Here is a 22,023-nt window from a genome sequence, read left to right as displayed (position 1 = left end):
CATGAGTGCAAACTAGTACTCAGAATAACATACTTATATGTCTACTGGTTTTGAATATGTTGATCTCTTTCCTTCAATTAGTGCAACATATTAAGCATGTTAATACATACAAAGAGGAAGACTCCACTGACATTTTCCAGGTAATTTTTTAAAGATGACTGGTTCTACAACCTAGGTTCTTTGTGCTTCTCTTTTCACCTTTCTCCTGTGATGTTAATTTCCTCCATGAATATGGAAGACACTATGGAATTGGTAAAAGAGACAGTGTCAGAAGTCAGAAAAAGACACCTTTGGCTGACTGGTTAATGTGAGATGCTACAAGTCTCAACTGATTTGTTACGTAATTTTTTTCCCCATATAATAAAACGTTGTTTTCTTAGTTCTCAAGAAATGCAGGCCAGGTGCAGTGGCTCACGCCTGTAATCCCAGCACTTTGGGAGGCTGAAGTGGGTGGATCACTTGAGTTAACGAGTTTGAGACCAGCCTGGGTGACGTGGCGAAGCACCATCTCTACAACAAATTAAAAAAAAAAAAATAGTTGGGGGTGGTAGCACCTGCTTGTAGTCCCAGCTACCTGGGAGGCTGAGGTGGGAGGATCAGTTGAGCCCAGGAGGTGGAGGTTGCAGTGAACTGAGATCACGCCACTGCACTCCAGCCTAGGTGACAGAGCAAGACCCTGTCTCAAAATAAAAAAAGTAATTCCATTTTCTAGCTAATCATAAGTTTATAGCTTTGAGCCTTCAAACTTTGTTTTGATTATTTTGGGTGCAGATCTTTTTAAAAAAGCATTTCCATGCTTTCTTAAAGCACACTGGACATAATTTAACCTTTCTTTGTCATGAAGAACATCCAAAATTATATTATGTTATATTATAACATATATATTATATTATGTATAATAAAGCTGTTGTTTGCTTTTTTGAGTTTTTTGGGAATTTAAAAAACTCTTTCCCATTTCATCCTTTTATCTGTAGTCCCTTTTTACTGTCACTAGTGGCTGTCTGTTCATAACTATCCTCCTTTCCACATAGATTGTTGCTTCTAACCTGCTGTGAGCCTGGAACTCGGACAATACGTTTATTAGAACTGCAGGAGTTTGTAGTCTCAGGGAGCTGCTTCTCAGGTTACCATTTGGGCACAAATAGAGAAACATATGGCATCTGTTTTGACAGGTTTTCATATGGCTAGATGAGGTGTTCCTGTATTTTAACTTAGTGGTCTTCCCTCTAGGTTCTTCGCAGATGTAGTTCCAGCAGTCAGGAAATGGAGAGAGGCTGGAATGAAGGTGTACATCTATTCCTCAGGGAGTGTGGAGGCACAGAAACTGTTATTTGGGCACTCTACGGAGGGAGATATTCTTGAGGTAGGTTACCTAGTTTACTTTGTTTTTTGATGCTATCAAAGCATGAAATAATGAATGTTAAAGGAAAACTAATTGGAACTAATAGAATGCTTTTTTTTTGGTTGTTTAAAATTAGGTAAGAAGAAAATAATCACTTTTAATTATATTGTATTTACAGTTTCTTTTATATAAGGTTATTACATAAAGTTTATTCTGTGTCTTCAAAAATAAAATCAGTTGGGATGCAAAACAGGACTGTGCAGTCCTGAGAAATACATAAAGATTTTTTGAATACAGCAGAGGACAAGGTGCACTCATTTGTTTCTGGCTCTTTGAAGAAGTATCAGCCAGGTTCACTTTGTAAAGCACTCAAAAAAGTGGAGACAGGAGACTTTTGTTTAAGAAGAAACAGCATATTATAGGAGAACCAGGCACATTTTTAAATACAGTGATAAGTTAAGGTCGTCAACCTGTTGCATTTCGTGTACATGAGAAAATTCTTGCTAGCCCCTCTGTGTCATCATCCCTGCGCCCCCTGGAGGATGGGGTGATCAATGAAAGAAGTGACTACATTTAGAGTTTTAAAAAGAAGTGCTGATTAGCTGAATAAACTTACAATAGGTAACTTGGAATATAGACAACTTAAAATAGATTACTTACAATAGGTAACTTGGCCAGATACTTTTTAAAAATAAATATTTACCAGCCGGGCGTGGTGGCTCACTTCTGTAATCTCAGCACTTTGGGAGGCCAAGGTGGGCGGATCATGAGCTCAGGAGATCGCAACCATCCTGGCTAACATGGTGAAACCACGTCTCTACTTAAAAAAAAAAAAAAAAAAAAAAAAAAGCCGGGCGTGGTGGTGGGTGCCTGTAGTCCCAGCTACTCGGGAGGCTGATGCAGGAGAATGGCGTGACCCGGGAGACGGGGCTTGCAGTGAGCAGAGATTGCGCCACTGCACTCCAGCCTGGGCGACAGAGCGAGACTCCCGTCTCAACAGCAACAACAAAAATTTTACTTATTTTAACCTACAATAGGTAACTGGAATATAGACTGACCTTGCAATTTTAACTTATAATAGGTAACTTGAGTATAGACCACACTTACAATAGGTTACTTACAGTAGGTATCTTGGCCAGACAGGTTTTTAAAATAAATATTGAGCACCTATCATGTGCAAAGAACACTTTGGCTTTGGAGGTTGTCATATTCTAATTTTAGGATTTTCCTACTTTCTGTCTTATTTTTAAATCAAATATTAAATCAGTAATGAAACCCTTTAATCCTTGGTTACTCTTCTCTTAATACAGATACAACTTCTTTTCTGCTCTCTGTGACAATCATGACAGGACAAAAGTACCTACTGAGTTCACTAATAAGGATTTTACTCTCTAGTTACTAAGTGAGGCAAACTGCAAGAAAAAGAAGATACGCAAAATCAATCTTGACTTAAAAAAAAACCTTAAAATTACTTTTTATTTATTTATTTATTTATTTATTTATTTATTTTTAGCTTCCCATAGGCCAAACCCAGTTTGTCTTTGAGTGCTTACTATGCTTGTTTTTAGTTTGTGAAAAGTTCTGAAAACATTCAAAAAATCACATCTTAGTAACTGACCCTAAATATGGACTTACTTTAATTACTGTTGCTTAAATTAGCAAGTTACAGATTTGACTCCAATTGTTTCCAAGAGGGCAGAGACATAGATGAGCCCTTGGTAGAATTTCAAAATGTTTTAATTAGAAAATGAGAATTTCTTGTAAGTAAAATAATAGCTTATTCATAAGGCAGGTTAGAGAAATTTTTTCACCATAAGATTAAAGGACAGTGTTCAGAATCTTTCATCAGGAGTAAAATTCAATCCAGTAAGTAGTTTGAGTGCAAATCATCTTTAAGGGTAGGATGTAGGGCATGTTTATTTTAAGCTATTTCAGATGTAAAAGGAATGCTAGTGAAAACCAGGTAGATTATAAAATGATCTTATGTATATTAAGCTGCTAGTTTTCTTCTTCCAAATGTCTGTTGCTGTAAAATCTTTATTTAAAGTTCCCTATTAAGTAGATTTTCAGTAACTACTGAATGAATGAAGTAACCGTGATTATCATGTGTTCAGAGAAAGGCATGAGGGGCACTGCAAGTGTATTTGTATTGTCAGTCTCTCACCTTCTGTTTGTTCAGCTTGTCGATGGTCACTTTGATACCAAGATTGGACGCAAAGTGGAGAGTGAAAGTTACCGAAAGATTGCAGACAGCATTGGGTGCTCAACCAACAACATGTTGTTTCTGACAGATGTTACTCGAGGTGAGTAATAGACTTCTTATATTATATACTCCAGGATATGAACTGGGCCTGGCACTACAAATACATTGCCTCTTTAAAGAAAGTCTATATGGGGATCCTTAAAACATCAGTTTTACAGTTTTATATAAAGAAACAGTGTCTGGTTCATGTTTGAATTTAAAAAACAAACAAACAAAAAACAGCAGTGAAGGTAGGCATGGTGGCTCATGCCTGTAATCCCAGCACTTTTGTGGTCTTAGGCAGGAGGATTGCTTGAACCCAGGAGTTCGACCCTAGCCTGGGCAACAATGTAAGACCCCTGTCTCTACAAAAAAATTCAGAAAGTTAGCTGGGTGTGGTAGCTCACTCCTGTGGTCCCAGCTGCATGGGAGGCTGAGGCAGTGGGATCAATTGAGCCCAGGAGGTTGAGGCTGCAGTGAGCCGTGTTTGCACCACTGCACTCCAGCCTGGGTGACAGGGCAAGACTGTCTCGAAAAAGAATGAACCAACTCTGGGGGTTGCATGTGGGGAAGTGGCATTGAAAAGACTAACTCTTCTCGTTTAACTCCTTGTCCATGATTTCCCACCTGTTGCTATGTACACACACATACACACTATGACACAGGAAATTAACAAAGGAAGACTTAGAGGAATTGTCATGGGAAGGAGCATGCAGGCAGAGGTGTGAGTATAAGGGGTGGTTAGTTGACAATAAAGTCACTGTAGACCTACATCAAATGCGGTTAACAATAGTAAGATCAGCTATATGCACCCAGCCAAAATAAAGAGGGAGAGAAAGAGAACTGTAATTAGCTTAAGCAATTTTGCCCATCGTTCCAATTGATGCACTTCCCCGTTGTGAGTAGGTGAGTCACCCCTGCCAGACGGTCTTCCTTCCCCAGGAATCTCTGAGGTTGTGAATCTCAGGCTTTGTTATACATGATTCACTTAGAGACGTATATTTTTTACTCAGCATGGCCCTCTTTATTGTTTATAGTAACAGTAGCATGTATATTATTACATTATGGGTTGAATGCACAAAACAGTGTATACCATACTTTGTTGGTAATATACATTATTTCAAGAGTAGTTTTTTTTTTAGACAGGGTTTTGCTCTGTTGCCCAGGCTGGGGTGCAGTGGTGCAATCTTGGCTCACTGTCTCCTGGGTTCAAGCAATTCTTATGCCTCAGTCACCTGAGTAGATTATAGGTGCGCACCACCATCCCAGCTAATTTTTTTTTTATTTTTAGTAGAGATGGGGTTTTGCCATATTGGCCAGGCTGGTCTCAAACTCCTAACCTCAAGTGTTCCTCCTGCCTCCGCCTCCCAAAGTGCTAGGATCACATGTGTGAGCCACTGCGCCTGGCCTTCAAGAGTAGTTTTGATCAAATGGAAAACATACTCGAGCATCTACCTAAGAATGTGAGTCCTCTAGAGAATTACAGAAGGAGAAAGTAGTGAATGAGGAAACAAGCAGGTGAAAGGTAAAGAATGCTGGAGGAAGGTGGCCTCTGCAATTCTTACTGAAAAGCCCCTGGTTGGTAAGGCTTTCCCCTGGCTCCAACTTGTGATTGAGCATTCATTCTCCTTAGAGTGTTAGTGCATCACCCACTGAGCCTACTTTTGGTAGGTTTATAATTTCCCTTGTATTTGAGGGCAGCTCCGCATACTTGTGTTTCTTCCATTCTGCGATGGGTTGCAAGTTTCTCCAGGCCTGAAATCATACCTTCTTTTTACCCCAAAGCAGGGCTTTGTGTACTGTGCAGCTGCTCTTGGAAAACTGTGTCTGTGACAGGAGGCTGGGGAAGGGGATTAGGGAAAAGGGGCGGAGGAGAGGAGGAGGATGCTCTTTTGCTTAGTCAACTCCACATGACTCCTGGGGCCTCCTGGTAGCAGCTTCAGCAGTCTGTAGGCAGGAGTCCTCTCTCCAGCCCTCCCTATCTGTTACTATGGAACTAATGTCACTCCTGAGATTTTCAGAGCTAGGACTCAAAGGAAAATCCAGGCTTCTGGTAAAGGTGCCTTACCTGAGGTAGTGTGTTTGAACTGTTCTTTCTCTTCTGCTGACCCTTGAGCTTTTGGTTTATTGAGATAGGCAAGAGTTGTAGGTATGTACGCAGATACTAATTTGCTAAGCGGTTTTAAAAACAATCAGCATAGGTCATCTAATATCTTAAAAAGTTTTAATAACTTTTTCTAGAGAAATAGAGGCAGAGCAGGCTTAATTTTATCTGACATACAATAGACATTCAGTCATTATTAATGTCTTTGTTAAATTTCAGTCCTTGGTTAATCTAGACTGGAATTTTATTTTATTTATTTTTATTTTTATTTATATTTTGAGACGGAGTCTTGCTCTGTTACCCAGGCTGGCGTGCAGTGGCACAATCTTGGCTCACTGCAACCTCCGCTTCCGAGGTTCAAGCGATTCTCCTGCCTCAGCCTCCTGAGTAGCTGGGATTACAAGCACCCGCCACCATGCCCTGCTAATTTTTGTATTTTTAGTAGAGGCGAGGTTTTGCCACGTTGGCCAGGCTGGTCTCAAACTCCTGACCTCAGGTGATCTACCCATCTCAGCCTCCCAAAGTGCTGGGATTACAGGCGTGAGCCACCACAGCTGGCCTGGAATTTTAAATCTAGATGTTAATTGACGAGATTTGAAAACTCAAAAGATTTGGCAGGGATCAGCCCATGTCCTGTGTGTTTAAGCATTTCTACAAACTCTCAGCTCATTTTTTTCTACTTTCTGGAAAGCTTTATATTTACATATCTGATTGCACTGGAAGAGAGACTGACAGATGCACAGACACAATGCTTCAAGGGTCACTGTATAATGACTAGGTAGCCAGGCCATGTGAAATGTACTGTCAGTGAGCATTAGCCTTAGCAACAACCATTTCACCTGGCCTCTACTTTGAACTCACTGTAAATGTTTGCCTATCATTTTTCTGTATAGAAACCTTTTCCTGATTTGAAACTTCAGTATACTCTTGTGATTTTGAGGGGCTTAGAGTGGTAGGGAGGGGGGTCATTACTATCAGTGAAGGGTGGGTATGTGTTACCAGTTCCTGTGAAGAATGGGAATTTGAAAACCTTTTACTATGTTTTGCTTCTTATGAAAAGGAAATAGGCCTTGTTCTGGTGAGTTTAGCTGATTTAATCTGTGAATTGTTTTTCTTTAACCATTCAGGCTGTTGGAGATGGAAGTCTATAGTTTTGCTTATATTTAATTTCCCTAGCACTTTGGATGGTAAATTTCTGCAGTCTTAGAATTAAGGGTCTGGTTTGTGGCGAGTGCTCTGCTCAGAGCCAGCCAATTCTGGGATTAAATGCACAGTTCAATTTGTGATCCCCGGACCTTTGCTCTATCTCCATATTAAGAATTACAACCCCTGTCCTCAGACCACTTACAGTTTCTTCATATTCTTGTAGCCACTTAGTTTTTGTATTTGGGATCACATAGTACATCTATAATCTCAGATCTTTCTCTTCTCACTTAAGCCTTTTCCTCAGTTGTAGTTGTAGAAATTATTCCTAATTTTGGAGAATAGAAATAATCCCTAAATTGGCTTCAAAATGAAATTGGCTCCCTTTGATTCTCTGTAAGGCAGTTTTATTCCTGCCCTTTGTCTTCTGCTGGCCCCATACATGCATGCTTAGGCGGTGGGGCCAGAACTTGGGTCATTGGCAGATGGGATGAGGCAGGGCGCTGTCTGCCTGCTCGCTCTTTTCTCTCTCTCTGGTCCTGTTTTGGTACCACATGCTTTCCACTGCTGCGGCAGAATGAAAAACTAAGTTAATATCCCAAATAATGGCTGGGCACGGTGGCTCACGCCTGTAATCCTGGTACTTTGGGAGGCCAAGGCGAATGGATCATTTGAGGTCATGAGTTCAAGAACAGCCTGGCCAGCATGGTGAAACCTTGTGTCTACTAAAATACAAAAATTAGCTGGGCAGTAGTGATACACGCCTGTAATCCAAGCTACTCTGTTGGGGGCTGAGGCAGGAGAATCGCTTGAGCCTGGGAGGCAGAGGTTGGAATGAGCGGAGACCATGCCACTGCACTCCAGCCTGGGCGACAGAGAGAGACCCCGTCTGAAAAAATAAAATAAAAAATAAAATCCCAAATAATACCCAAGTATGAAAATGTATCTCAGTATTATAATAGTAGAGCAAATAGATGCTTAGGGATAAAACTTGCCCTGCGGTGAATTAGATAAGAAGCCTGAATATGGAACAGCCACTCGTAGTGTCAAGTCCCACGTGGATTGTGATGGCTCAACTTGGTCAAATTCCCGGGTTGCCAGTCACGATGAAAACTTTGCTCAGGGCAGTCAGGCTAGGAAGTAGGGGTGAGTGGAAGCTAGCTGCCTTTCTCCAGTGGCATCTGCAGAGGTGGGCTGAAGAAGGCATTCCCACACAGAGAGGGTAGTCTTGATTACTGTTTGCTCTGGGAAGGTGACAGGCCCTTTCACAGGCAGAACAGAAAATAGGCACTTGAGGTGGGTGGGTGGGTGGAAGAGACAGCTAGCCCCAGTGTGTCTCCTGGGAACTTCTTAACTCTCTCAGCATGACTGCCCTGCAGTTAATCTATTCAGGTGCTATGACTCTTCTCCAAAGGCTGAGAAACTATTGGGGATTACTCTTATACCAAATCTAAACTCCACAGGATGTATTCCAGATTTCTCACCAGTTTTGTTCTATCTGTCCTAGTAAGCGCCATCTCTCTCATAGTCCAGTATCCTGTTTCCCACTCTAACTTGCTCCGTTCTAGGCTGGGAGCATGACATATTTAGGGTCTGGAGGTAAGAGCAGATATCTTGGGCTGATTAGACCATAGGATTCCATTTGTCCCATTATCTTCTTTGTGTTTTTATTTTTTTGATACAGGGTCTCTGACACCCAGGCTGGAGTGCAGTATTGCAATCTCGGCTCGCTGCAGACTTGACCTCCTGGTCTCAAGCAATCCTCCCACCTCAGCACTCCAGAGTAGCTGGAACTACAGGCACACACCACCACGCCCAGCTAATTTTTCTATTTTTCTGTTTTTGTAGAGAGAGAGTTTCGCCATGTTGCCCAGGCTGGTCTCGAACTCCTGGACTCAAGTCTGGCGTTCAAGTGAACTCCTGGGTCCACCTGCCTAGGCCTCCCAAAGTACTGGGGTTATAGGTGTGAGCCACCGTGCCCAGCCCCATATCATTTTAATTGGTATTACCAACAGCCTGTCCTTTGGGAAACAGCTCAGTTCTCGGTATGGGCTGATGGGAGGAAGTGGAGGAAAGGTGTAGGACAGAACATGACTCCATCCTTCTGCGTTCATAAGTACTTAATAAAGCTCAGAAGTGTAGGATACACTGCCATTCTCTTCTGTCAAGTACAGTTATGTATTTTTAAAATTTTTATGATGGAAAAATTAAAACATATATAAAAGAGATAATAATATAGTCAACCCCAGGGTTCCCACCTTTTAGCTTCAACAGTTATCAAATCAGGGCCAAATTCATTTCTTCCATCCCCACATCCCCCTGCTGGCTTTGATGCAAATCTCAGACATCATTTTTTGGTGTTTCTGACACACACACACATCCTTTGATTTTCACAGAGGCCAGTGCTGCTGAGGAAGCAGATGTGCACGTAGCTGTGGTGGTGAGACCAGGCAACGCAGGATTAACAGATGACGAGAAGACTTACTACAGCCTCATCACATCCTTCAGTGAACTATACCTGCCTTCCTCAACCTAGAGCAGGGTTGCTAAGGCAGACCGCACTGTTCCCAGAGTTGTCCCTGTAGTGTCTAGGTTTATTCTAATGGTAAAAGTAACTTACTTAAAAAACATACATGTACACATATGTATGCAAGTATGTATATATGTGTATGCTCAAATTAACTTCCACAGGTACATAAGTGAAAGAAGTCTCAGTTCAGTGAACACAAAACTTATTTAAAGATGTTTTATATGTAGAAATTGTTTGAAATCATACTCTAACCCTTAGTGAGGGCAAAGTGTTGTAGAAATTGCTAAAAACCTATCTAATGTGCTATGTTTATCAAGTCATGTACTAAAATAGAAAGCTAGTTTTGAGAGATTATTCAGAAGCCTTGTTATTTTAAAAGTGAAATATTTCAAAGACTTATTTCTAATAATAATTCATTGCCCCTGTTTGTGATTTAGAAGATTATAACAGCTGTATTTCATATTTTCATCCTTACATATATCAAAGACCAAGGTATTTCCTTCTGCTCCAAAAGAGCAAAATTGGGAAAGAAAACTCACTTGAGTCTTGATCAAACAAGTGTCTTTTAAGAAGAAACTTGGTAATCATTGTGGCACCCATAGCAAGCAGTTGCCTTACCAGTGAAAAAAGTACACTGATGTAACAGCTAAAACAGAGATGTGTTCTTAATAGAAGAGTTCTAATGCTGCCGGGTGTTATCATTATATATTTTATAGTTACCTTTCTAACTACTTAGCACAGTTTGAGAATATGTTAATTGCTATTTACTATTTAAAAAGTTTTACTGAAATCAGTCCATAAGATTAAGATGAGCCCTAATACGTAAGATTTTCCTCTGGAATGGATGTGAGAAATGTAAATTTTATAACAGCAGTATTTATCCTGGTTTAATTCTAATAGGATGTCTGTTAATTTCATGTTGTGATTAATAAAAGCATTTTCTTCTTCACTCATTTTTATGTAGGTTCCTGAACTCTATCCACATGCCGCCATAGCAAAAGAGAAACTGAAAAACAAGAATATTTAGCTCTTACCTTAATTGTGTATGATGTGTGTGTTTTAATGGAGCGCCAGTGGCAATTCATTGGTTATTATTTGAGTTATGTATACATAAAGGTTACTATTCCATTTGGATAATAAGCATTCAGGATATGAGTGGAGTTCCTTACATTTTTGAGAATCTTAACTTTGAGGTCTATAAGGTAATGCTTGAAGGAGGGAGTTAACTCTCCTAACTAATCAAGAAAAACTCATGAATCCTGGAGGAGTAATTTTAGAAATGCTTTGAATAAGGAAAAAGAAGTCTTAGAACTATGAGAGGACAGGGGATATAAAATATTTTATGTTGATAATTTTGACCTAGTAGCCAATTAAGAAATCTAGGGATACTAGCCGGGTGAGGTGGTGGGCGCCTGTAGTCCCAGCTACTCGGGAGGCTGAGGCAGGAGAATGGCGTAAACCCGGGAGGTGGAGCTTGCAGTGAGCTGAGATCTGGCCACTGCACTCTAGCCTGGGCGACAGAGCGAGACTCCGTCTCAAAAAAAAAAAAAAAAAAAAAAAAAGAAATCTAGGGATTATGAAAATATATGAGTAAAAAAGAAAGGAAATGAGTTTAGGTAAATCTTAGAAATGGGAATAATTTGTAAATGATGATAAAGCCACAAATGATAATAAAAGGATGAGCTTAATACCTTTTTTTGGAAAGCTCATAGGCAGATGGCAGAAAGGGGTATATCTTGATACTTAAGGAGTAGTTGGAAAAGGAAGAAATGAGAGAAGATTAGGCACTGGGATCTAGATTAGAAAGGAATTGAATAAAACAGAAGGCACACAGCATCTAGCCAGCAGAGGATTGAGGTGGAGAGGCATTTTACCACCCATGTACACTGAGTAAGGAGGATAGAAAATAAATAGATTTCAGGAATGAAGAGAAAGTTGAAATACCAGATTTATTTTGCAAAGTAATGGAAAAACCAGTTGAGTGGAATCGTTTTTAGATCCTGAGAAACCCACTCACAAATGATAAAGGTCTTAGGAAGAATTTGAAAGATGAAGTAGATTGGCAAGAGGAAAAATACCTATTTAAGAATGTAAGTAGTGATACACAATGTATACATGTACTGAAACACCACCGTGTACGCCATAAATATGCACAGTTGTTATGTGTCATTAAAAAACTTTTTTTTTTTTTAATGTGGATAGTAAGCTAGAAGGTGAATTCAGATGAATTTATAGTCCTTATGAGGGGAAGTAAGGAAAAAAAACCTCTGGAACTTCCAAAAAGAGGACAAAGGCACTAAATTTTCTCAGCCTCTTATTTGCAGAGAATACGGGGGACAAAGGCCTCTTAAAGTTGTGACTGTTTTTATTCCTGTTTATTAATCCAGATGTGCTTCTGTTGTTCTCTTTCCTACAGTGGCACTGATTTCCAATCTTGGATCAAAGCCCAGGTTGGTTTTTTAGAAGAGAAGCCTTTGACAGAAGATTCTCTAATCTTATCAACATTTCTGGAGTAGCAGGACTTCCTTTTGGTCTGAAAAGCTGGTTTTCGTTGCTACGCAGAACGTCAAATGTGTAGTTGCACAAGGAAAGGTGTAGTTGCACAAGGCTTCTTGCCAGGGCAGATGCACGGCAGCCTTTCCCCAGCAGGTGGTGCTGTTTCTCCAGACGATATCAAATATGAGGCTCCACCCACCCCCTCCCCGCCGCTCGCCAAGTACAGCAGATGGAGCTGAGAGAGAGAAAACTATTTTGTTTATCCTTACAAGCCAAAAGTATGATGTTGCAAGAGTTGGAGTAATTTGGGGAAAATGGCAGTAATCCTGAATGAAATCCAACTAATATTCCTCTTCCTCAAAAAATTAGTAATTTTTAGATAGTCCCTTTTTCCAGCGGCAGTGTTAAAAAGGGATCGTTTTCAGGGTTTTCTTATTCCCCTGAGTACAAAGTTGAGTATAATATATTCCAAAAGTTTGTTATCCTACCACCTGTGCACAGATGGCAAAGTGATATTATCCTCAACCTAATTAAGAATGTGGAGTTTTTACTAAGACACTTGGAGTAACTAACAAGTAAAATTTCTACCTTACAAATTTAACCCAAATTTATTCCTTAAATATTTATTAAGCATTTACCTTGCATCCCAGATCTGCTATGAGGGGACAGAGTTCCTTCCTTCTCCCATTGTGCATAGATTCCTGGAAAAGAGAGACAATGGTGACTAATGACAAGAAAAGATTAGATACTAGTAAGTGCTCTGCAGAGAATATAGGGTAGAATAACTACGGGGGTGGGGGATGATGAGAAGGTGACATTAACCTAAATGACATGGAAGACATGTAAGAAACTGGGAGAACTGATGTCCCGTGCAGATGGAACACCACAGCACAGATCTAGGGCAAAGCTTGGCCTGCTTCAGGAATTGAGAGCCCAGTGGCTGGATACCATCAGAGAAGTGGGCCGAAGCCAGATGATAGGGCTTTGTACTCCAGTAAGAAGTTTGAATTGTATTCTAAGTATGGTAAGAAGCCACTGGAGGATTTTGAGCAGAAGATAACCTGAGTGATTTACATATTTAAGGAATTCTGTATGGAATGGAGAATGGTTTATAGGTGAGCATGAGTGGATGCAGGAAGAATGAGTTAGGTATATCAGGGTTGAGTGCTGCAGGCAAAAATCACAAGGAGTTAGGTGTATACAACATCAGTGGAAGAACTGGCAGAAGAGTCAGGGCAACTACCACTGGTCTGTGGAGTTAGAGGACACCTCACAGTGGTTAGCTCAGGAAGCCTGCTACCATTACCACTGCAGCTCATGCCCACGACGCTGGCCAGACTCTGGAATGCCAGGTCCCATTGTTGGAACCTCTCCACACAGAACACTTCCATCTCTGACCTTGCTTACCAGCAGCAATAGCAATAGGAAGATTGCCTCTGTCTTGATTCTCTTGACAAACTTTGTGCTAGTGCATTTAATTGACAATGTCTAATTCTGACCCCAAAGTACATGTAAGGGTGTCTGGGAAGTGCTTTTAATTTTCCAACTTCTGGTCGGGTGCGGTGGCTCATGCCTGTAATCCCAGCACTTTGAGAGGCTGAGGTGGGCAGATCACTTGAGGTCAGGAGTTCAAGACCAGCCTGGCCAACATGGCAAAACCCCATCTCTACCAGAAACACAAAAAATTAGCTGGGCGTGGTGGTGGGCGCCTGCAATCCCAGCTACTCAGGAGACTGAGGTGGGAGAATTGCTTGTACCCAGGAGGTATAGGTTGCAATGAGCTGAGATTGTGCCACCGCACTCCAGCCTGGGGGACAGAGGGAGACCCTGCCTCAAAAAAAAAAATAATAATAATAATAATAATTTTCCAACTTCTCCAATTAGGGGGTAAAATTCACACTTGAGAGAGTCAATCTGCTGGGTCTAAGAAGGCTGTTGTTGTAATGAAGGTAAGGGATTGTGGTGGCTTGCCTTAGGGTGGTAATAGCAGAAATAGAAGTGGAAACATTCAAAATAGGGTTTAGACATGACAGTGACCACTTATTGATTGATTGGATTTAAAAGGGTAACTCTTATATTTTTAGCTTAAGCAACTGGATAGATGATACTACAGGAAAAATAGCGGTGCTGCTGATACAACGTAAAGCCGATGTACATACTGATGTCAACATGACTGAAGAGCAGTTGGATATAATCTAGAGTTCAGAATGCTGGCCTGGCTGGAGATCAGATTTGAGAGTTCACTGACATAGAGATGCTATTAAAAGCCATGGGATGGGGTCGCTTAGGAAGCATCTGTTGATAGAGAAGAGAGCCTAAACAGCCCATAGGCTCCAACTCTAGAGGTCAAGCCAAGCAAAGAAACTAGCAAAGGAGATGGGAAAGTACTGAGCATTGAGGAAGTTGAGAACCGGGAGAGTGGCAGGGGAGTCCATTGAAGAAGGAACTCTTCAAATTTATCAATTGCTGCTAAGAATTCAGTTGAGAATAGCAGTGGCCCTTGAGTTATTCAAGTGCAGTCTAAGTGGAGTGGTGGGAACAGAAGTAAGATTAAGTTGAGGTGAGAAGGGCCTATGAGTTCTAGCTAAAAATTTATCCATTTTGTTGATCTTTTTTAAAGAAGAACATTTGGTTTTGTTGATTCTCTGTTTTGTTTATTTCCACTGGAATTGTATTTCCTTCTGCTTGCTTTGGGTTTAGTTTGCGTTTCTTTTTCTAATTCCTTAATGTGGAAACTTACGTAATTGTTTTGCGAGTTTTTTTTTTTTTTTTCTTTTTTTGAGACGGAGTCTCGCTCTGTTGCCCAGGCTGGACTGCAGTAGCTCAATCTCAGCTCACTGCAACCTCTGCCTCCTAGGTTCAAGCGATTCTCCTGCCTCAGCCTCCCAAGTAGCTGGAACTACAGGCACCTGTCACCAGGCCTGGCTAATTTTTGTATTTTTAGTAGAGACAGGGTTTTGCCATGTTGGCCAGGCTGGTCTTGAACTCCCGACCTCAAGTGATCAGCTTGCCTTGGCCTCCCAAAGTGCTGGGATTACAGGCGTGAGCCACTGTGCCCAGCCATTTTCTTTTTTTTTTTAATGTAGGCATTTACGGCTCTACATTTCCCTCTGAGCATTATTTTCACTGTATCCCATAGGTTGAGGTATGTTGTGTTTTTGTTTTCATGTGTCTCAATATATTTTCTAATTTCCCTTGTGATTTCTTCCTTCACCCGTTGGTGGTTTAAGTGTTTAATTTCCACGTATTTGTGAATTTTCCAAATTTCCTTCTGTTACTGATTTCTAATTTCATTCCCCTATACTTGGAGAACATACTTTGTATGATTTTGATCTTTTAAAATTTAACAAGACTTTTCGTGGCCTAACATAGTTTATTCTGGAGAATATTCTTTGTGCACTGGAGAAGAATTTAAATTCTGCTGTTGTTGGGTGGAGTGTTCTGTGTGTATATCTGTTAGGTCTAGTTGGTTTGTAGTGTTGTTTGAATCTTCTGTTTCCTTGTTTATATTCTGTCCAGTTGCTCTATTATTGAATGTGAAGTATTGAATGTGCCCTCTCTTATTGTTAAATTGTCTATTCTTCAATTCTCTTTAGCTTCATCTATTTTGCTGCCCTATTGTAAGGTGTATATATGTTTATAATTGTTATAGCTTCTTGCTAGCTTCTTTAATATTATAATGTCCTTCTTTGTCTCTTGTAATGGTTTTTGTCTTAAAGTCTATTTTGTCTGGTATTACTGTAGCCACTTCACCCTCTGTTTACATGGAATATCTTTTTTTTTTTTTTTGGAGACAGGGTCTCACTCCGTGGCCCCAGGTTGGAGTGTGGTGGCAAGATCATAGCTTACTGCTTCAATCTCCCAGGCTCAAGCGAGCCTCCCACCTTAGCCTCCTGAGTAGCTGGGACCACAGGTGTGCGACCTCGCACCTAGCCAATTTTTGTATTTTTGTAGAGATGAGGTCTCACTCTATTGCCCAGGCTGGTCTCGAACTCCTGGGCTCAAGCTATCTGCCTGCCTTGGTTTCTCAAAGTGTTGGGATTACAGCCCAGCCGAATTTCTTTTACCATCCTCTATTTATTTCTGTCCTGAATCCAAAATGTGTCTTTTGTAGATAGTATGTAGTGGATTATGTTTTAATTCATGATGCCAGCCTCTGCCTTTGAATTGAAGAGGTGAAACCATTGACATATAATTACTGACAAGCACTTAATTCTGTCATTTTGCTATTTGATTTCTATATTTTGTGTATCTTTTTGGTTCCTCACTTCTTTCATTGCTGCCATTTTCTGTGTTAACTAGATATTTTCTGGCATACTGCTTTAATTTCCTTGTCATTTCTTTTTTGAGACGGAGTCTTGCTCTGTCACCCAGGCTGGAGGGCAGTGGCACAATCTCGGCTCACTGCAACCTCCACCTCCCAGGTTCAGGCAAGTCTCGTGCTTCAGCCTCCCAGGTAGCTGGGGCTACAGGTGTGCACCACCACACCTGACTAATTTTTGTAATTTTAGTAGAGACAGGGTTTTGCCATCTTGGCCAGGCTGGTCTTGAACTCCTGACCTCAGGTGGTCTGCCTGCCTCGGCCTCCGAGTGCTGGGATTACGGGCGTGAGCTACCGTGCCCAGCACTGTCATCTCTTTTAATATATATTTTTGAATTATTTCTTAGTGATTTCCCCTGAGGGTACAATTAACATATATTTATAACATTCTAGTTCTGATTAATACCACCCTAGTTTTTGTTTGTTTGTTTATTTTGAGATGGAGTCTCACTCTCTCCCCCAGGCTGGAGCACAGTGGCGTGATCTCAGCTCACTGCAGCCTCTGCCTCTCCTGCAGGGTTCAGGCAATTCTTGCACCTCAGTCTCCCTACTGGCTGGGATTACAGGTAAGAGCCACCGCGCCTGGCCAGTACCACTTTAGATTGAATAGTATACAAAACTTTGCTCCCACATAACTTCATTCCCAACAATTTATGTTGTTATTGTCACAAATTACACATGTATATATTGTGTACCCATCAACATAGATTTATTACTATTGCTTTATGCAGTTGTATTTTAAATCAGATAGGAGAAAAAGGAGTAGCAAACAACAAATACATTTATACTGTCTTTTAATATTTAACTATTGTATTAGTTTCCTAGGGCTGCAAAGTACTACAAATTGAGTGGCTTAAAGCAGCAGAAACTCACCCTCCCTAAGTTCTAGATGCTAGAAGTCTGAAATCAAGGTGTTGGCAGAGTTAGTGTCCTATGGAGGCACTAAGCGAGAATCTGTTGCATTCCACGTAGCTTCTGGTGACAGCTGACAATGCATGCCATTGCTTGGGTCATAAATGCATGACTCCAATTTCTACTTCTGTCTTCACATGGCATTTTTTCCTGTGTGTCTGTGTCTTCACAAAGCTATCTTATGAGCACACCAATCATATTAGAGGAAGGGCCTACCCTAATCCAGTGTGATCTCAACTAACTAAATCTGCAATGATTCTATTTCCAAATAAGGTTGCATTCTGACATACTGGGAATTAGGATGCAGCATATCTTTGTGGTGGAGGGGACATATTTCAACCCATAACACCAAGAATGTCAGAGCTTTTCAAAGCCCTTGTTCACCAAAGCATCACTAGCCTTTTCTGTCAAGTGTTTTGGTGAGACTGCTGTTTGCTCCACCTGTTATCCATTGTTCCAGGGTTGTGATTAATACATTTGCCTTTAACTGCTTTTATCAAAGGACCCTGGTAGCTGCCTCAGAATTGGCAGGGTTCCAAGTTAGGCAAGATAATGGTAAGTCCATTCAGCTAGGACCAGATAAGTTGCTGTGGACTTAATTGTGTTCCCACAAATTCATATCTTGAGGCCCTAGCTAAGCCCCAATGTGACTATATTTGGAGATAAGGCCTTTGGGAGGCAATTAAGATTAAATGAGGTCGTAAGGATGGGCCCTAATCCAATGGATTGGCGGCCTTATAAAAGGAGGAGGAGACACCAGAGAACTCTCCACCATGTGAGGACCCACTGAGAAGGTGACATCTACAAGCCAGGAAGAGCCTTCACTAAAAGCCAAATCTGCCAGAACCTTGATCATGGACTTTTAGCTTCCAGGACTGTGAGAGAATACACTTCTGTCGTTTAAGCCACCCAGTCTGTAGCATTTTGTTACAGCAGCCCAAGCAGACAAACGCACAGCCCAAAACGAATGACCACAGTCCTTTGTGAATGAGATCCATTATTCTGCTCCTTCTGGCATTCTTACCTGTACTAGAAACCTGGGCTTTTACCTTCAAGGCCATCATCACTGAGCACAGGAGTGGAGGGGTAGAAGGAGGGTAACTTAAAACACCACAGAGCTTCCTGAGCTTTTGCTGAGATTCAGGTAGTTTTGTAATTACCCAGCTGGGTTCTTCTTGCCCACTGCCCAGAAAAGCTAATGCACTAAGAGCAGCAGGAGTGTTGCAGTGGATAATTTCATTATCACAGGACCCACCAAGCCGATGGACAGGAAATAATTCTCAAATCCACCTCCCTGAGAATTCGGGGACTAGGGTTTTTCGAGGACAGTTTGGTGGGCAGGAGGCTAGGGAATGAGTAACGCTGATGGGTTGGGTCAAGGATGAAATCATAGGGGGTCGATACTGTCTTTTGCTGAGCTGATATCTGGGTGCAACTTTTTTGATTGGGTGGTGCCAGTTGGTCCATACAGCATTCAAATCTGAAAAATATCTCAAACATCAGTCTTAGGTTTTACAACAGTGATGTTATCCACAGGGGCATTTGGGGAAGTTACAAATCTTGTGACCAGTGGCTATGTGACTTCTGAGTAGTAAAGAGTTTTAAAAAGGCAAGTTATAAAACAACTGGTTAGAGTTTATGCCTACATCTTAGCAGAAGACACAATGAGTTTGTGCCTACATCTTAGCAGAATTCAGGGCCCTATCACACTTCTAAGCTTGTGGCCTTTGATTAGTTTTACAAAGGCAGTTTTGGTCCTGAGCAAGGAGGGGGTTATGAGATGGAACTATTTTCATCTTTGTTTTAAAATTAAACTATAAATTCGTAGGCCAGGCACGGTGGCTCACACCTGTAATCCCAGCACTTTGGGAGGCGGAGGTGGGAGGATCACTCAAGACCAGGAGTTCAAGACCAGCCTGGGCAACATGATGAAACCCTGTCTACCAAAACAAAACAAAAATTAGCCGGGCATGGTGGTTATGTGCCTGTAGTCCCAGCTATGCAGGAGGCTGAGACAGTAGGATTGTTTGAGGTTGGGAGGTCAAAGCCGCAGTGAGCCATGAGTGTGTCACTACACTCCAGCCTGGGTGACAGAGTGAAACCCTGTCTCAAAAAAGAAAAATAAAAGTAAATACTAAATTCCTCCTATCATTAGCCTGGAATGAGCAAAGACAGTTTGTGAGGTTAGAAGGAAGATGGAGTCAGTTATGTTAGATTTCCCTCACTCATAATTTTTGCAAAAGTAGTTTCAGACTTTCTTGATTAAGTCCTCCTGGTTGCTGTAAGCTTTTGGTTAGGTTCTAGAATTTTGAAAAAGTTGATTCTGGCAGTTTTTGTCAGTTTATTTGTTGCTTTTTTGGAAGGACTTTTGATGTTCCTTATTCTTCCATTTTCACGGATGTCACACCACATGCTCTTCTTACAATGTGACTTTGACACTCCTGTAACCAAGAGGTGGGGCCTATGTTCCATTCCATGAGTCTGGGTAGGACTTATGACTGCTCCAACCAAAAAGGGACAACAGAGGCCATGCTTTGTAACTTTCTAAGCTAGGTTATGATACAGCTTCTAGCTGACTCACTTTTTTCAAGAGCTGGGGTTAGACAATTGCTCTGGGGAAGTCAGCTACTATGCTGTGAGAAGCCCAGATTCACCCATATGGAGAAGAACTAAGGCCTCAACCTGACAGCCAGCCTTGACCTGCAGACACAAGAACACGCTGACCTTCAGATGCTTCCAGCATCCAGCCTTCAGACTCTGGGGTAAAGACCCCAGACTTCAGAGAAAAGCTGTCCCTGCTGTGCCCTGTCTGAATTCCTGACCCATAGAATCTATGAGTGTAATAAATGGTGGCTTTATGCCACTACATTTTGTGATAATCTGTTTGGCAGCCAACATGAATCAACTAGTACTAAGCAGTGGACAGGCTTTTTCATCCCTTTCAGCACAGCGAGGCTTTTTAAAAGGCCTGTGCTGGGGTATGCAGTTAGGAACATCAAAATTGTCTCATCATTCTCTCCCTCTCTCCTTCCAGATGGTGGCATCTCTTGTCTTCCTACATTTTGCAAGTGTCCCCATCTTCCCAGTCATGCAGGCTTGAACCTTCAGAATGTCTCTGACGCTTTCTTCCCCTCCACCCTCCTCCACAGGCAGCAAGTCACACCTGCTGTCTTTTGCACAGTGTCTCTCCAATTCGTTTTCTTCCCATTCCTAGCAGCCTGTGCTTGAAGCTCCACTGGTTATTCCTACACAATAAAATGCCACAATAGAAAAAGACTGCCAATAATAGACATAGTGCTTTCAGCTTTATACTAGAAAAGCGTACTGCTTAAAGCCTTCCAAGGGCAAGTAATGATAATGTTTATGGATATGATAAGGAAATCAAATGTACTTTGAGAAAGCTGTCTCCTAGGACAATGCAAAAAGCAAATCACCAGCTAGTCTCTATCTGGAGTACTTCTAGTCACTGAACCCACTTGTTCCTGTGTCTAGTCAAAGCCCTTTCCCCCCAGTGCTCTTAATTATCCCTGGCTACAAATCTAAATATGGTTTACAAAAATCTAGTCATCTTAGATGTTATTCTAATATTGACTGGTAAATAAATCCCTTAGTTCTGCTTTATACAGAAATATTCATTGAATACCTTACATCTTTTCTTTATTCTGACCCAGATAGCATTTGTGGGTAGAGTAGTTGTTGTTGTTGTTGAGATGGAGTCTCCCTCTGTTGCCCAGGATGGAGCACAGTGGCATGATCTCGGCTCACCACAACCTCCATCTCCTGAGTTCAAGCCATTCTCCTGCCTCAGCCTCCTGAGTAGCTGGGATTACAGGCACGCACCACCACGCCCGGCTAATTTTTGTATTTTTAGTAGAGATGAGGTTTCACCACGTTGGCCAGGCTGCTCTTGAATTGCTGATCTCAAGTGATCCACTCACTTCAGCCTTTCAAAGTGCTGGGATTACAGGCATGAGCCACCGTGCCTGACCTGTGGGGAGAGTTTTTGATGAGTTAAATTTTAAAATCTGAGTATGACTTAAAGAGTCAGCTCAGCTTCTTTTTTTGTTTGTTTTGTTTTTTGTTTTTTTGTTTGTTGTTTTTTGAGACAGGGTCTCACTTTTTCACCCAGGCTGGAGTGCAGTGGCACAATCTTGACTCACTGCAACATTGACCTCCCAGGCTCAAGCAGTCCTCCTGCCTCAGCTTCCCAAGTAGCTGGGACTACAGGTGCACACCACCATACCCGCTAATTTTTTTGTATTTTGATAGAGAGGGGGTTTTGCCATGTTGCCCAGGCTGGTCTCAAATTCCTGAGCTCGAATGATCCTCCTGCCTTGGCCTCCCAAAGTGCTGGTATTACAGGCATGAGCTACTGTGCCCAGCAGTTTCTTGTCTTAAAAACATGAAACACATTTAGTTTTCTCAAGTAAGGACTTAGTTATCCTTAATATTTTATTTTGAAGCTACATGAGAGGCAATCAGGTACTAACACAGAGTTTGCATAAGGATATTTCAAGTCTTATTTAGAATTTGGGTATTTAACATGTACTAGTTGCTGCAGACATCATAAAAAATAACTATAATTAGCTGGGCACAGTGGCTCATGCCTATAATCCCAGCACTTTGGGAGGCCAAGGCGGGCGGACCACGAGGTCAGGAGATCGAGACCATCCTGGCTAACAGAGCGAGATCCTGTCTCAAAAAAAAAAAAAAAATTATAATCTAGAACTTCCTCCAGACCTAGAAAGCTGTTTGATGGGACTAGCACAAGGACAATTGTATCCTCCAAAATTGATTACAATAGCACTGTTTCTCTTTTTGGTTTTTTTTTTTTGAGACAGAGTCTCCCTCTGTCGCCCAGGCTGGAGTGCAGTGGCGTGATCTTGGCTCACTGCAAGCTCCACCTTCCGGGTTCACGCCATTCTCCTGCCTC

General features: G+C 41.5%; 1 protein-coding gene across 3 annotated transcripts in view; it reads left to right on the top strand.

The window, feature by feature from the left end:
- Positions 1-10,314, top strand: part of ENOPH1 (enolase-phosphatase 1) — a 31,681-nt gene extending 21,367 nt beyond the window's left edge. For all 3 annotated transcript variants that reach the window (XM_033214283.1, XM_033214282.1, XM_033214281.1), the window contains exons 4-6: positions 1,231-1,363; positions 3,522-3,645; positions 9,228-10,314. In XM_033214283.1, coding sequence (XP_033070174.1) covers positions 1,231-1,363; positions 3,522-3,645; positions 9,228-9,367 — 397 coding nt within the window. In that variant the 3' untranslated portion in view covers positions 9,368-10,314. The remainder of the gene's footprint in view (positions 1-1,230; positions 1,364-3,521; positions 3,646-9,227) is intronic.
- The last annotated feature ends 11,709 nt before the right edge of the window (positions 10,315-22,023 follow it).

Source organism: Trachypithecus francoisi, unplaced genomic scaffold (genome assembly GCF_009764315.1).
Source record: "Trachypithecus francoisi isolate TF-2019V2 unplaced genomic scaffold, Tfra_2.0 Lachesis_group1, whole genome shotgun sequence".
NCBI classification, from domain to species: Eukaryota; Metazoa; Chordata; class Mammalia; order Primates; family Cercopithecidae; genus Trachypithecus; species Trachypithecus francoisi.
This window is presented reverse-complemented; position numbering and strand designations above follow the sequence as displayed.